Here is a 14,756-nt window from a genome sequence, read left to right as displayed (position 1 = left end):
AGACCTTGCTTTGCTTTCTTTCAATTTAATTATTGATGAAACTATAGAGCTTAAAATCACATTCTAGGTAAAATCAATTAAAACGGATAATAAACTGTAAGTAGACAAGCATTTACTGTATATCATACTGTGCCTATTATCTCCCTAATTTTTTGTTGTTGTAAGTGATAACCATTTTTGTAATTAGGGCAGCACTTGTACAAAAATTGCAGAATGGTTGTACTGGGAGGCTTTAAATGGCTTATTTTCCTCTGCTTTCTTCCCTCACTTCCCATTAACATACATGAACTCCTGAACTTTGGAAAAAATAGTTTGCTTCCTTGTGATTCCAAACCGTATTTCCACTAGGTTTGGCCCAGCAAGTTCTGAATTAGTTGATTTGATAAAAATCTACCAGGAAGGAACTGATGTGTGTGGGGGTTGGTTTGTTTTTAAAGGCTTGTCTAGCTTGATTTAATAGTTATGAGTTGCAGAGATTTCAAGCAATTGACATCAGAGTAGGTTAAAGGCTAGCTTTTACCCTCTTCTTAGGCTTGAGAAACCTGGATGAATTTCTAGAGGTAGTATCTACTGCAAATAAAACATTGTGTAGTCCTTTCTGTTTTAATGATGTTACTGTCTTTTAGGGAGACCTGTTTGGTTATTCCAAATACTTGGTTCTGTGCCATGGTTCAACATTGCTGTCCCTAGTGAGAGAACACAAGGTACTGAACTGGAACTGCCCTGGTCACAGTTAGTTGCAGCAGTGGCCTTTTCTGATCTAGCAAGCTGATGCTTGACAGGGTTTCTTTGTCACGTGTGTCTGTGGTTTACAAAGATGAATTAGCAGAGTCAGTACCTGAAATAACCTCTAACAGCAATGGGAGACCTTATTCGTAGGTCGTAATATGCATCACCCCCCTTCTCCTGCATGTCTTTTTATTTGGAGAACTGATGCTATGTAGGTTGGTTGAGTTGTCTGAAAACACAGCTACAACCTGTGAAGATTTTTGCTCAACTTCTTCGTCTTGGGGCCAAGCATTATTCCAATTTAGACATGAGCAGTTCTGTTGGCAGACCTGGTACTTGATTCTGATGTGACTCTCCAGGGACTGTCTTGTGTAGCTCTCCAGCCTTGGTGCTGACCAACACTACTTAAACCAAATAAATGCAGAGTATAAAGGATCCTAGCATGCTACCAGCTCTTTGGCTCTAAAAGCGGGGTTGTTCCCTTAGCAGGTGTATCTCCAGTGAGGTACTCTGTGAAAAGATCAACTGCTTTGAGGAAGTGAGCTCAGGCAACTTCCCTTCTTTGCTTCAATGAACGGGTGTTTTCTTAAGTCAGAGCAAGGCACTGCTCTTCCTGGTGGTGTGTGAAAGGCAGATAGGGAACAAGTTCCTTCAGGCAAAAGCCAGAAACCCCACCCTCTTGCAAGGAAGCTTTAACAGAAGGAAGCATCTCAGCAGAACACAAGAAACTTTAAAGATCCAAAGTTAATTTTTAAAAAAATTTATTCTCTCAATTTTATATACAATAATTACAGACTACTGTACAAAGGTGTAAATGGTCTTTGCTGTGAGTTGTTGTGCATATGCAGCTTAGTAGACAGATTTAACATTCAATTTGAATCTCAGTGCAAGTAGGCACTAAAACATCCAACATACCTCCAAGGTATAAAAAGACATACCAGTTTTACAGGTTTCTCCAGCATATTTTGTTACAGTGCAAAATGCTGTGAAATAAGGTTTCTTTAGAAAATTGGTATAAATTAAACACATATTGCACTTGTCCCAACCACAAAAGTGTAACAAGTTCTACTTACTGAGCTATTCTGATACATTTTAGAACATTCCTCACACACATGCACTCTTTCCTCTGGGTTCTGTGTGCCAAATATGTGTAATTCTTACTCCAAATCTTAAGTAATTGTTTATAGCTCTTCAACTTAATGAATACTTTTTGAATATACTGCTATTAAAAAAAAAAATACAAAAATTACAGCAGTTAGTGTACGAAAATTCTCCAAAACCCTTTTCAGTCTTTCCAGTTGCACTGTAACCCGACACATAAAAATCAGTAATTGCTTAAATTCGTAACGCAGAACACCAATCCTTTCAGACACTTACACGTCTGTTTAGAACCTCCAGTTCTAAATATGTACATATTTCTACAGTACTTCAAGCTGATAAGCTAACATTGAACCCACAAATATTTTGTGCAATACCACACAGGTAGGACTTTGACTTCTGTACATCACTGACTGCTGTGGGGCATGTTGGAAAAAGTGGTGCAAAGCTGCATTAACTTCAGAGAACAAAGTCTACTTGGGCTGAATCTAGCCAATACAATCTGTGAACTCACCTAAGGAGAAAGAGAGGTGAAGGCAGATAACATTGATCTTGCTAGATGTGAGTATCCCTAGATACTTAGGAGCCTTGAGATTTAAAGGAACAAGTGCATATGAGTGCAGATGCTAACTGTGCTTAAGACATTTATTCAAAGCTGAAAAGGGAATACCTTAAGAACAAATTATTTTATTTTTTAACAAACCAGTATGAACAAAGTTGCTACTAAAACCACTGACATATAAAAGTAGAGGAAAAACAAAACACATGGCTAGCTGAATGCTAGCTTAAACAGCTCGGGGTTACCTGAAAGATGAATCCAACATTTAATTCCTCCCCCTACTTCACCTCAAAGGACTTTACTTATTCCTGTAACATACAAAAAGAGCATTTCCTTTCTCAAAATGTTTCTAGATTAAACTCAAGTCAATCTTTCAGAACACGAGTGGAAGAAAACCTGATTTCTGATACAGCAACACTACCCAGCTGCTCTTTTGGAGCCGCAACAATAACTGTACAGTACTTTTCTAAAGGCAGGTCCCCATCTTGGATATACCAGATATGAAGTACTTACTAGGGCAATATGCTGTTTATACAAGTAATGAGATGAAATCCTAATTTGACACATTGAGGAATTCTTTATACAGATAGTGTATGTTTATACCAGTTGTGCAGGTCAATGGTTTATATTTTAAAAGACCCAACCAGCCCGGCTTTGGATCAGGAGAACAAACAGTTCAGGTTCACAAACTGGAAGGTTGCTGGATTACTGGACCTGGTTCACATTCATGAAGGTTGTCTTCTGACCTCATATACATTAGGAACACAGTAACAGTAGCAAAGGTAGCTGCATTGACAGGAAAAGCACGGAGAAGTGTGGAAGTAAGACCTCTTGTGAACACTCTCCAGCCTTCTTCATGGTAACTCTTTCTGACGCAGTCTAAAATGCCACTATATTGTGTAACACCTCCAACTCCATCGGCCTGAAGCCTGGATTTGATCACATCCACAGGATAAGTTGAGAGCCAGGACACAATACCTGACATCCCACCGGAAAACAGTAGTTTGGGAATAACGTAACTGTCTTCAGCTTCACAGCCTAAATACCTGGTCATACAGTCATAGGTCAGGAAGTAAAAGCCAAAGCTTGGAGTCTCTCTTATGAGTGTAGAGACCATGCCCTTGTTGATACCCCTCAGCCCTTCCTTTCGGTAGATTTTGATCAAACAATCCAGAGAATTTTTGTAGTTCTTCGTTTTTAGTTTGTATTCACCTGTTCCTTGAAGCTGCATTCTTGTCTTTGCTAACTCCATGGGGCAGCAGATGATGCACTGGATAGCCCCTGCCGCTGACCCTGCAAGGAACTGGTTTAGAGGAGTGTCTTTTCCAAGAGCACGCAGTGTATTTCCTTGTACACCAAACACAAGCGCATTAATGAAGGTCAGTCCCATCATTGGTGACCCAATACCTTTATAGAGTCCAAAAGCCTAATAGAAGAAGGAAGGAAAGATGCTTTGTAACAGTGGTGTTGATAACCTCCTGAAACTGGTCAGAACATGGCCTTTCTGGCTCTCCCTTGTGCCCTAACTTCCTAAAAGTGGCCAGAAGATCAATACCATCTTGCTTTGTAATAATAACTTCATCCCTGCCTAGGACACAAGCATCTAAACAACTTTAGCAATATAGTTGAACACATGGCAAAAATAATCTTAGTCCATCCACAGAAAAGCTTTCTGGTAAGTTTTATACTTAATCTTTTAAGTAGCTAAAATCCTAAAGCTACCTTTTTAGTTATGGTCTTCAAGCCTTATCAGAAGAAAACCCCCTCACTGGTTTCTTCCCTCATTACTCATATTACTTTGATTCTCAGATAATGAAGTGTTCAAATAACTCTTCTTACTTCAAAATACCAACTTCCAACTTGTGATCTTCTTCATGAAGTTTCTGGCAAACTTCTGACTATCTGCACCGTGAGACAATGCTCTTCTCATGATCTTCAATATTTGCAGAGGTTTTTAAGAGCTTTCTCACCTTTCTGATACAAAATATGGAAAGCTTTAATCTTGTACTTACAGATTCTTGCTTTATGATGGACTGAAAGCAATGGAAGGTCCCACGGTAGAGAGGTTTCTCTACATTTTGAACTTGTAGACGAACCTATAAAAATTTGTATGAGATACTGATTTGTATGTCAAGAGCAGCCTAATTAGTAAACTGCTGTCATGTGTGCATGTGTAGATTTGCTATAGCAACATATATGCAAGAGCTGGACACTGAACAAAATAATTTCTTAAAATGTTCCTTTAGGGTTTTTTTTTTTCCATTAATTTTGGGGTTGAAAACATGAAGGGAAGAGGGTTATTAATTTCTTGTGACTATTAGAATGAGAGTATGTGGAAGTACAACAGAGCACACTTATCTAGGATTTCAGACTGAAGTTTTTCCAGTACTGGCTACAGTGAGTACTTTCTTTAGCTGCCGAGAATGCTTCTGTTCACACTAAGGTCTATCTGTACAAACCTGATACAGTTCTATAAAAAGTAATTTACAAGTCAAGTATTAAATTAAGGATAACTGCAAAAAGGATGGGAACTTTCAACACCACCACCCATGGTGTTTTGGCTACCAGACTTGAGACCGTTCACTGAGAGCTGATTTTTATCTTTTAAATTTCTTTTGTTCAGAGGGTAGCTGGGAAGAGACCCGTAAGATTGTTTTTTTTGCCTTGCATACAGAAAGAATAAAAAGCCAATTGTCCTTTTAAATTCCAGTCTGTTGTTTTGGTTGGTTGTTTGAAACTTGCTAAATGCAACCAATTTGTGAGAGTGTGGCTCTTTCAAAACTTTCATGTTAATTGGTTAACCTCCAAAATGGAAATGCTGGTTAACTGGTGACATTAGGACACAAACCAAGTGCCCAGAGAGATAGTTTTTAACATTTAATGGCAAAGTCTAATTAATTTATTTTTTCTTGCTAATTTGTCCTCAACGTATTTCAGACAAATGAAAAAAAAAAGAGCCTCAAAGCTACCCTTGTCATGCAAAATCCCACACTGCAATAAACTCACTGAATTGGTTTCACTGGATTGGGAAAGTTAGAAATCTCTCTTTGATCTCCAGCAAGGAGGGCTATGATGTTCCTCAGAACAGATGCTTATCAACCATTCAATGCTGCTGCTGCAACTCTAGGGCAAAAAACTTCAAGACTCTTATTCTGAACAAGAGACAAGATTATTTGGTTTACGTGAGAGATTCCTGACTGTAAGTTTTTTTTCTCTCTGCTAAGTAGTGTTAAACACCACCCCTACAATACAAGACCCATAAGATAATGTGGGTCTAGAAAAGGCTAAATTTCTTTGAGGCAAAAAGTTATTTACAGTTTCAATGCTTTTCACATTCCTATGAAAGGTTTTCAGTGTCTTTATAGTATACATGTCAGTGTATGCTAGCCAGACTAGGAGGCTGGGATCACCTCAGGTTTTTCAAGATGGAAAAAGGATTTTAAAAATTCTTCAGAGTTAAAAGTAGATTTACAGTAGGATTCAAAGAAAATAAGTCCTTTGTTATTCAAAGTCACATTTGGGGGCTGATAGATTGCTAAAACTGCTCAAGTAGACCTACAGGCAAAGTCATAAATCTTAACAGCTGTCAGAATTGCACAAAATGAAGGTTTTACTCTGTTTATAATTTGCTGCTATTGTTTCAAACTCTGTCTGTGAAGTCAGGGGAATTAGACATGTTATGGGGTTTGGGAGAACTGCAGCTTAGAAACCTTACTCTTAACTTTTCTATGCGTTTGTCTTTAGCAGTTTGGAATTAGTCACTCTGTATATAGGATTAATTTCCAAGTGACAAACGGCTCCAACTATTTCTGTCTAAATAATTTGTAAAACACTGAGCAATTAAGTCATGTTATGTGATAAAATAGGTTTGTTTCCTTTGAAGCATGTCAGTGACCACATAAGAATGCCCACATTACCAAATTGCCAGGTAAGGCAATAATTGCACATGAAACTTTATTTCCTGAATCTTAATGCCATATTCAACAAGTTCTTTGATGTGTACAACTATAGGAAGGATTAACTGTGTGCAACATTTTTAACCCCCCCTTTTATTTGTTGCCCAATATTCTAGTTTCTTTCTTATTTGAAACCACTGTTAGTATGGTTTTAGGTCCAATAGTAACACACTAATTTCAAAGCACTAATGACTTGCATAAATGTACTCTGACTAAAGAAAAAGAATCACACTCCCAGAACTGTCCAAATATTTAGTAATGTGCAAAATGAATGGCCTATTAGTGTTTGAGCAACAAAAATGTCCTCCAAAGATAGGTAGTGGGTAAGGCCTCAATAACAATTGCCTGAGATCCAATTTTAGAGCCATTGTGTATGGAAGTGTATGTAGCCAGAAATGCATACCAGAAAGTTCAGAATAAAACTGTAAAAAAAAAGAAGAAAAAAAAAAAAGGGGCAAACAAACTAAAGGGGATATTTAAAACACACTCCCTCCATGGCATAGCTGTAAGAGAGGGACACATCAGTTTAAAACTAAAAAGGGAAAATGCTTTGTAAATCTTTTAGATCTGTATTTGAACCAATGCATTTGGGAATAAATCAAGACTGAGAGAAACAGAAGTGTTCACCTGGGCTATACTTACTAGGTAACTCTCCCGTGATGAGGCTTATCTGTCATCTACAACAAAGTAACACTTTTGCTGTTAATGAAGACAGCCCCTAGCTCAGAAAGTAAAGGCAGTTAAAAGCAAAAAAGCAATTTTATACATTACATCAACAAACCAGGGATACGGAGTTTGCCAGTTCTCAGATAAGCTCGCTTGTGGGTTTTGCAGGGTGACTTCATTGACTTACTCTCTCCCTGTGTGTCCCACCATCCCCCTCCCCGCTTTGTGAAACATGATCACTGGCCAAAAAAAAGGAGCTTAAACGCCAAAACAGAAGTAAAATTCAGGCTTATCCAAGCAGCTTTCCCATTGTTCAATTATATTAAAAACTTACAGTCTAAGATGACTAGCAGCTAGCCCTTTAAACACTGCAGAACTAAAGAAAAGGTTAATTCTTAACATATATGCATACACAATAAGTTATGGAGTGTCTTTTTTTGTTGTTGTTTTTAAAGAACTGGTTATAGTGTTAGTTTTCCCCACATACAGTGGTGACTGCCAGCTAATAACACAAACATTCGTATTTACAAAAAACAGGTAAAAGTTTGTAATACCTTCTAGTGGGCATGAAAATATAGTGTGCCACATTGGATTTTATAGAATCATTAAAGTCACCTGCAAACAAACTATTTTACTCTACTGTAAATCAAGATGCTTTTTCTAAACCCATCTATTTTGTAGTAATATATCTGCTGAGGATCCCCAGTTTTGTGGACACTTAAATGATTAGTTTTATACGCTAGAATCTATTCCACCTTAAAAATAACAAATACCACCACCACATGCTTAACTTTAGTCCGGGCATAGAATTTCAGCAGTTTTGCTAGGTTGAGTGAAATGACCCATCACCTTAGGTTAAGCATGTAAAACTTGGCAGTATGGGAGGTGAGAAAAAACACAGCTGCCCCTTTACCACTGGGGGGGAAAAAAAAAAGGAACAAAAAAAGTGCAAGTCTGGATAATACCATTCCTGAAAATATATACTAAAAGTCAACCCAATTACTTAACAGTCTAATTTACCACACTCTTGAGAAACATACGTACAGTTCTTAGTATCTGAGCAGCTTACACTTGACTGGCAAGGGCTAATATTCTCTAGTTAGGAAAATCTGTTTTGAATTAAACATGCGCTTGAATGCAGAACATGGCGATGACCTCAGTAACACTATCAGCTCTTTGCATATCTAAATTCAGCAAGGTAGAGGTACTCTGAATATAGATCTAGTGGGTGGCATGCTGTCTGCTGCAGTCAAGCGATCTGGTGTATTAATTTAGCAGGAAATCCTGGAATCCCTTCTTCTCTTCTTCCAGTGCAAGACTTTGGATAAGGCTGCCAAAAAGTGATTTGTCATGCCATTCTGAAAAATGGGCTTGAACCCTGGGAGCCCTGGATGAAGGACTCTCCAGGAGATTTGAAATCTTATCTTTGAAGTAGTCATCCTTGGTATGCATAATACATACAGCTAAAAGATCATCAGAAAAATAAATTTAAACTTGGAAAGTTATAAAAATATCTCATAACACTTAGAGGGAGTGTGGTAGTCCTTTAATGTTGGGGGGGAAATTTCAACCCACCACAGGGAGGAAGAAGCCCCCAGACAAGCTTCATGCTGTAGATTTTTATCCACTTACACCCTTTGTCTAAGGTTAAAAAAATGTTATGCTTAAGGAGTAAGTAGCAGAGCTTGAAGGGAAAACAAACCACAAATTTTCAACCCAGTAACAAAGTAGGTTTGAGTTACAAATGCAGGGAGAGGCAGCTTTAGCAGTTAGTGATGAACAGCTCCAGAGAAGCAAGCTTAGAACAAAATTAAGTTAAATGTAAGATCATCAAATACAGCATTGTGACTGCACTGGTAAACTTGTAGTTTAGGCCAATCTTTGTTATGTTAATGGGTTGAATTTTTTTTAATTTTTTTTTTTTTCCCCACTTCTAAAAAGCTGGAGAATGCAACTCTACAAACAGTGGTTAAGGAAGCCTGTTCCAAACTTTCCAGTGCAGGTTTATGCTCCTACAGTGCCTGGGGATTTTTTTAATTGGTTTTTTCCTCCCCTACTTCTTGTAAAACTTTACATTTCCTGTCTAGAGACGAAGGTATTTCATAATCAACCCACCTTAACAGTGTCAAAGGGGTGTCCTACCAGCACTCCTGCAGCACCTGAAACAAAACAAAACCAAAACTGTGGTTATGACTCCTTTTCTTCCTGTGTCTGGGGCTACAGTAGCCCAAGAACAACCACCAGCCAGAGGTGTAAGTGTGCAGCATTAGTGGTAGGCCTGGTAAAGACCATCCCATTAAGTTAGAAGAGATTTACAGTTTAGTGTTTCAGGCCTGTACTAGGTGACTTTATGCTCCCATCAAGCTTCCCAGCCCCAGACAGGCATTGAGGTGAGTGACTACAGAACTTGCCACATCATACAGGATGTTCATCAGTGATTCCTGGCCTCAGCCTAAGGCAAATCCAGGCATTATAAATTGCAAATTTTCTCCGAAGCACAGTATTTCATGTACATGCCGGTCTGAAAGCTTCTCTAGAGGAAGAAGAAAATCCCTGCTTTCTGCCCACAGCCTTTCCAGATGCACCTGCAGAAGGACCATACGTTACCCAAACCCTTTGCTTTATTCTAGTGTCAAAGGACTTAAAAGTTACACGCAGGCCTCTTAGTTATATTGCCCAATATGAACGTGTACGCTCCACACTGAAAAACAGCAGTACTGGCTAAAGCAGGAGATCCTCTAGCTCCCTAAAGCTGTGAACCAAATTGGAAGTTGAATCCATTTATGACCTCACACATGCAGAAAGGTAATGTCCCTCCCTCTGTCCCAGAGGATGTGTCAGGAATGCAAAGCCCCACTCTAAGATGGGGCAATCCAGGCTGGTCAATGCCAGCACAGCAGCGAGATAGTCCAAGTCACAAAAATAGCGACACGCACTGTGTTTCACACGAAAAGATCAGTGGCACAACCAGCCATAGGGGATCCCTGACAAGCCAATGATCACTAGGATCAAGTCAGCAAGAAGCTAAATAAGATAAAATAAAAATATCATCTCTTTGCCAGGTTGTCAAAGAGAAGAGCAAAGACAAATAAAAGACGCGAGAGAGAATAAATCTCATGAACAGCTGCTAAAAATAGAAAGCTGCAGGCCGTAAGCAGATGCAGGGGGAAGTGCAAGACGAGCAGGCGGAATCTCTCCTCTGCCTGATGCTGAAGCTCCTCGCTATAAATATTTCCAGGTCGGAGGAGCTCGTTTGCTCACCCCGAAAGAGCTCCCTCCCTACACGCCGCTGCATCCAGCCCCACAGGGCAAACCCGGGCGCTGCGGCACCGACAGGGGGAGGGTCAGCCCACACCCCTGCTCCACGGCAGGAAATCCCCGAGATCTTCCTCCGCCGCACCCGCGCTGCCACTGCCCGGCCTCAGCGGGGAAGGCTTAGAGCTGCCCGGCTTCGGCTCCCACCTGCAGCAAGGCATCGCGCCCCCCCCGCCCCCCCCCCTTGCACAATGTGATCCTCTGCTGCCAACATAGCAGCTCCGGGCCCAGCTCTCCTCTGCATCCGCCCCTCTTTATTCTTCCCCACTCTTTTTTTTCTATTTTTTTTACCCTTTTCTCCCCTTTTACACCCATCCCCCCCCCTTTTTTTTTTCGTTCTTTTTTCCTTTTCTCCCTTCTCTTTGGCCCTTTATTTTCCTTTGCCCCTTTCCTTTTCCTCCCCGCCGACACACTCCCCCCCGTCTCCCTTCCCTGCCTTTACCCCACAATTTTATTTTTCGGGATTTTTTCCCCCCCTTCCGTAAGCCCCCCACCCCGCTTCTCACCGCCGATGCATCCCGCGAGGAAATCCAGAGCCATGCTGGTACCCTCGGTCCCCGGCGGGCCCAGCCCTTGCAGTACGCCCTCCGTTCACTGCCACCGCCCGCCTCGCCGCCCGTCCTTTCTACCGCCCGTCCCCCCCTCCCCACCAGGGAAGGGCCGGGCCGCGCCTCCGAAGGGGCGGGCTGTAGGACAACTCCCCCCCATCGCCTGCAGCCACTGGCGGCTGAACCGGGGCGGCTCCGGGCAAGGGGCGGGACGGCGATGAGACTACCGGGGATGAAAGTACCGGGGCCGGAGCCGGGGTCGGAGCCTCGGAAGGGGTGCTCGCCGGTGCCGGGCTCGCCTTTCGCGGCCCTTTCCCTCCGCATCCTTCGTTCGTGGGTGAAGGTGGGGAATTAAACAAAAGTAAAGGCAGAAAGAAATTTTGGAGAATGGGAGAAATGGGGGCAGAGCATCCCGCCTGCGGAGCATCAATAGCCTCAGAGTTGGTTTGGGTAGTTCAGGGATGCCCTCCGGGGGCATCTTGCTTTCAGGATGAGACATCCCTGGACTCTGGTTGGTGGAAAGCCTGTGGAGCCAATGTGGTGAGGAGTTCATGTGGTAACAGGGTTGAAAAGCCTCTATCACCTCTTCCGTTGAAGAAAGTCTGAGAGAACTGGAGTAGTTAAGGCTTCAGAAAACGCCAGGGACCTTGGAAATTAGATGGGGCTTTGGGCAACCTGATGTAGTTGAAGGTGATCCTGTCCAGGACAGGGTAGGCGGGAAGTCCCTTCCAACCTGAACCATTCTGTGATTCCACAACCAAACTCACCTACGCAATGTTGGCCCAGAGAGGGGAGGAAGGGTTGCACCAACAGATCTGGGCTCTGAGCTAATTGCTGCCCCCATGGCATAACTGGAAGCTGGAAGAGTAAGACCCTGCCGCTGATGATCAAGGGCACAAATGACTACACTGCTGCAGATGGGGTGTAGCAAAGCCTTGGATCTCAGTTTTATACATTGTTGCTGTGCTTCATCGTGCAGAAGAGGCTTTCCCTGTTTTATATTATCTCTGTTCTCCTACTTTCCTGGCTTCAAGGTGCCCTGATACCAGAGGCTTTAAACGGAAAACTCAAGCTGTTGCGTTTTCCAAAGGGAGCCCTGTTTAAGCTGCTAGTTATTTCTGCTGGCAATGTGTGAGAAAAGGGAATACCAGTGGATAGAACAATGAGTAGCCTATTCAAGCTTTGCTGAAAGTAACATGATCTTCCTCAAGGCCTGCAAAGTCAGCTTTTAGAGAATAAGTTCCAGTAGCAAAGCAGAGTGGAGAAGCAGAAAATCAGCTGGATTTGCCCCCTCCCCTACCATTGCTCTCTGTGGCATGGCAGTCATTTTCTAGGTGTAGCAGCTCAATACAAAGCTGATGCATTCTTGCAGTAGAATAGCGTATAAAAAAACAAGCCAGTTTTTTACCTTCTGTACAAAGAAAATAAACACACATAGGGGACTCTGTATGCTTTGGGATTCTTTTGTCACTGTGCTTTGTAGCTTCTGTAAAACACTTACTGCTTTCCATTTAAATGTTCCATCACTTTTGCAATCCATTTATGTGAGTGTCATTCTTTTGCCCCTCTCGGGGCAACAGAGGATCTGTCCAGCCTCAAACCAGGACAAGTCATAACATATAACATAACATCATATAACACGGCATAGCGTAACACATATAACTCATTTATAGGCACATGATGTGCCCCAGATCCTTTTCGATAGATCAGCTTTGTGTAGTAGCATTCTTAGTCTTGTACTTGCAGTTTCTTTCTAGTCATTCCTAGCTGTCCATGCTAAATTGCTTTTCCCAGATTGTTTTTCCAGTTTGTCAAGATCACTTGCATTCTAGTTTTACTGTTGTTGTTTGTGCAGCCCCTCCCAGGTTGCTGCAATCTCCAAAGGCCTGTCTTGTTCCTGCATGCGTGAGCTGTTCCTAATAAGCTTTATTCAATGCTACTGCATGTTGTATTCAATGCTGCTGAATCCCACTGGAGCAAGCACATACTTTAAAGGGGGCAGGGGGCACTGTATAAATTAACACAGAGAACATCAAGAGCTCATTGGTATAAAGTTTGAGATGTCAAGGGGTGGTTCACTAAGGAACAGGCATGACTTTGGTCTCACTGGGGAGTCTCTCAATCAAGGGCCTTATGTGTGCAGTACAGATACAGTTTTTGGATAAGAGCTAACCCAGGACTCAAGGAAAGACAGATTTACTGGTTCCCCTCTTCATTCAGACTGTTTTTCTAAATTGTTCAAAAGCTATGTCTGATCTTGCATCTGCTTTGCTGATGTGTGATGCCTCTGGCTTAGAGCGTGACTCAGACGGCTGTTAGGAGCACTTGTGCCCTTAAGGTTTCATAGATTCAGCTCAGCTGTGAGTGACTTTTTATTCTGCTAAACCAGATCTGAACATAAGTTATAACTGGCTGAGATGCATCCCTTACAACGCTGGAGTAAGGGGTTGTGCTTTCCCTGTTTTCTTCTTCTTTGGGAGCATTTAGCTTCCCTGCTGGATAGTGAAATGTGGGCTCATCAAACTGAGAAAACAGAAAAGAAAGAGCTGATAGCAGCTTGGGAAGTATACAGAATCTACCAGTACATAGAGCAGCTGTGCTGCCACATGTCTGAGAGAAAATGAAGTTATAATTTAATATTATCCTTCTTCAAAGACCCTCTTCCCTTTGCCCTGTGGTCTTTTAGATTGGAATGGTAGCGATTCAGGTAGAAGAGGCTTAGCAGGTGACACAGCAGAGGTGACATAGTAGAGAAGGTTTTCCTTTGTTCTTGTGGCAAAAAGTGACTCTTCTCTAAAGGCAGCTCTCTGCTGCCTTTACCACCCAAGGAAGATCTGGGAAAAGGAGAGCCTGGACAAAAACCTGGGAAAAGGAATTGGGAGAGTAGGTAAGGGAACAGAATAAGGTGGAGAGTAAGGAAGCAACAGCAGAATTAGCACTGCAGGTAAATAAAATGCAAAGAGAAAGGGCAAAAGCAGAGTGAAGTAGGAAAAGAACAGAAATGTGGTGTTGCAATAAACTTGTAGAAGTTTTGGTGGCAATGGCATGCAATGAAATACTCATTGTTGATGCAGGTGTTTCAAAATCCTTCTGTTTGCTTCTGAGTTTGACACAAACAATTGGCTGTAGATATGTCCTACTAGAATGTAAATGAAGGGTGGTGGATGGAGGATCTCCCCTTTGCTCCTCAGAGCTTCACTAGGGCTCGGCCAGCTCTGTAATTACCTGGCTGGAGAATTTCCTTTCATATAGCTAGCCTTCTCCCCTCAGCTTTTTCTTTATCTTCTAAGGTAATGCACTACTGCATCATCACATCTTCAGTACTTGCAAAATTACCCAGAATACAGAATTAGTTCCTCTTTTTATTTTGAGCTGGTGCTGGATTTTGAACTTCTCCTTCCTACCACCTACTTGGGCTCCCTGAATCACTCTTCAAAGACTTTTTGGCGCAGCAGCTCTCTCTCTCACTTAGACCATGTGCATGCAGCATGCACTAGTAAACTGCCTGCAAGGAAAACCTTGTGTTTGTTTCAGAGACAGCAGACCAGCACAACTAGGTTTGAAGATCATCTAGTGCTTCACCAAATGGCTGACCATCTAAAGCAGCAATAAAGAAATCCAAATGGTGAAATGTGGGAAATACTTGGACTCAATGTTAAGTGCATAAGAAAATCTTAGAAGATGAGCTGCTCTGTGGAAACACCCAGTGTCTGAAAGAGTCTTCTCCAGGTGAATTCATTGAGTACCTTTCCTTGGATTTGAGACCTTTTTGTTGTTGTTGTTGTTGTTTTCCTTAACAGCATTGCATTCATTGCCATACTTGTACTCATTATCCCCCTCAGTGTTATGCTATTTAGTCAGGTAATGACTCATTAGGAGACTCCA

The 14,756-nt window shown here is 41.7% G+C and overlaps 1 protein-coding gene across 3 annotated transcripts; it reads right to left on the bottom strand.

The window, feature by feature from the left end:
- Nucleotides 1-2,876: 2,876 nt before the first annotated feature.
- On the bottom strand, nucleotides 2,877-10,957 carry SLC25A29 (solute carrier family 25 member 29). Of its 3 annotated transcripts, XM_054161845.1 has the most exons (5): nucleotides 10,830-10,900; nucleotides 9,124-9,167; nucleotides 6,985-7,019; nucleotides 4,399-4,482; nucleotides 2,877-3,812 (listed from the first exon to the last, which is right to left on the bottom strand). In XM_054161845.1, the coding sequence occupies exon 5, from the start codon at nucleotides 3,777-3,779 to the stop codon at nucleotides 3,069-3,071; it is 711 nt and encodes a 236-aa protein (XP_054017820.1). In that variant the 5' UTR covers nucleotides 3,780-3,812; nucleotides 4,399-4,482; nucleotides 6,985-7,019; nucleotides 9,124-9,167; nucleotides 10,830-10,900; the 3' UTR covers nucleotides 2,877-3,068. The 3 variants fall into 3 exon arrangements, with proteins under 3 accessions (XP_054017820.1, XP_054017817.1, XP_054017818.1); XM_054161842.1 differs by lacking the exon at nucleotides 6,985-7,019 and having other exon boundaries at nucleotides 10,830-10,957; XM_054161843.1 differs by lacking the exons at nucleotides 9,124-9,167; nucleotides 10,830-10,900 and having other exon boundaries at nucleotides 6,985-7,441.
- Between the last annotated feature and the right edge of the window lie 3,799 nt (nucleotides 10,958-14,756).

Source organism: Dryobates pubescens, chromosome 5 (genome assembly GCF_014839835.1).
Source record: "Dryobates pubescens isolate bDryPub1 chromosome 5, bDryPub1.pri, whole genome shotgun sequence".
Taxonomy (NCBI): domain Eukaryota; kingdom Metazoa; phylum Chordata; class Aves; order Piciformes; family Picidae; genus Dryobates; species Dryobates pubescens.
This window is presented reverse-complemented; position numbering and strand designations above follow the sequence as displayed.

Excerpts from the sequence above, each read along its gene's own strand:
- SLC25A29 (XM_054161842.1), bottom strand. The coding sequence starts at position 10,863 with ATGGCTCTGGATTTCCTCGCGGGATGCATCGGCG. Across the intron at positions 9,168-10,829 it reads CCTCGCGGGATGCATCGGCG|GTGCTGCAGGAGTGCTGGTA; the intron begins GTGAGAAGCGGG and ends GTTTTGTTTCAG. Across the intron at positions 4,483-9,123 it reads ACCCCTTTGACACTGTTAAG|GTTCGTCTACAAGTTCAAAA; the intron begins GTGGGTTGATTA and ends AAATTTTTATAG.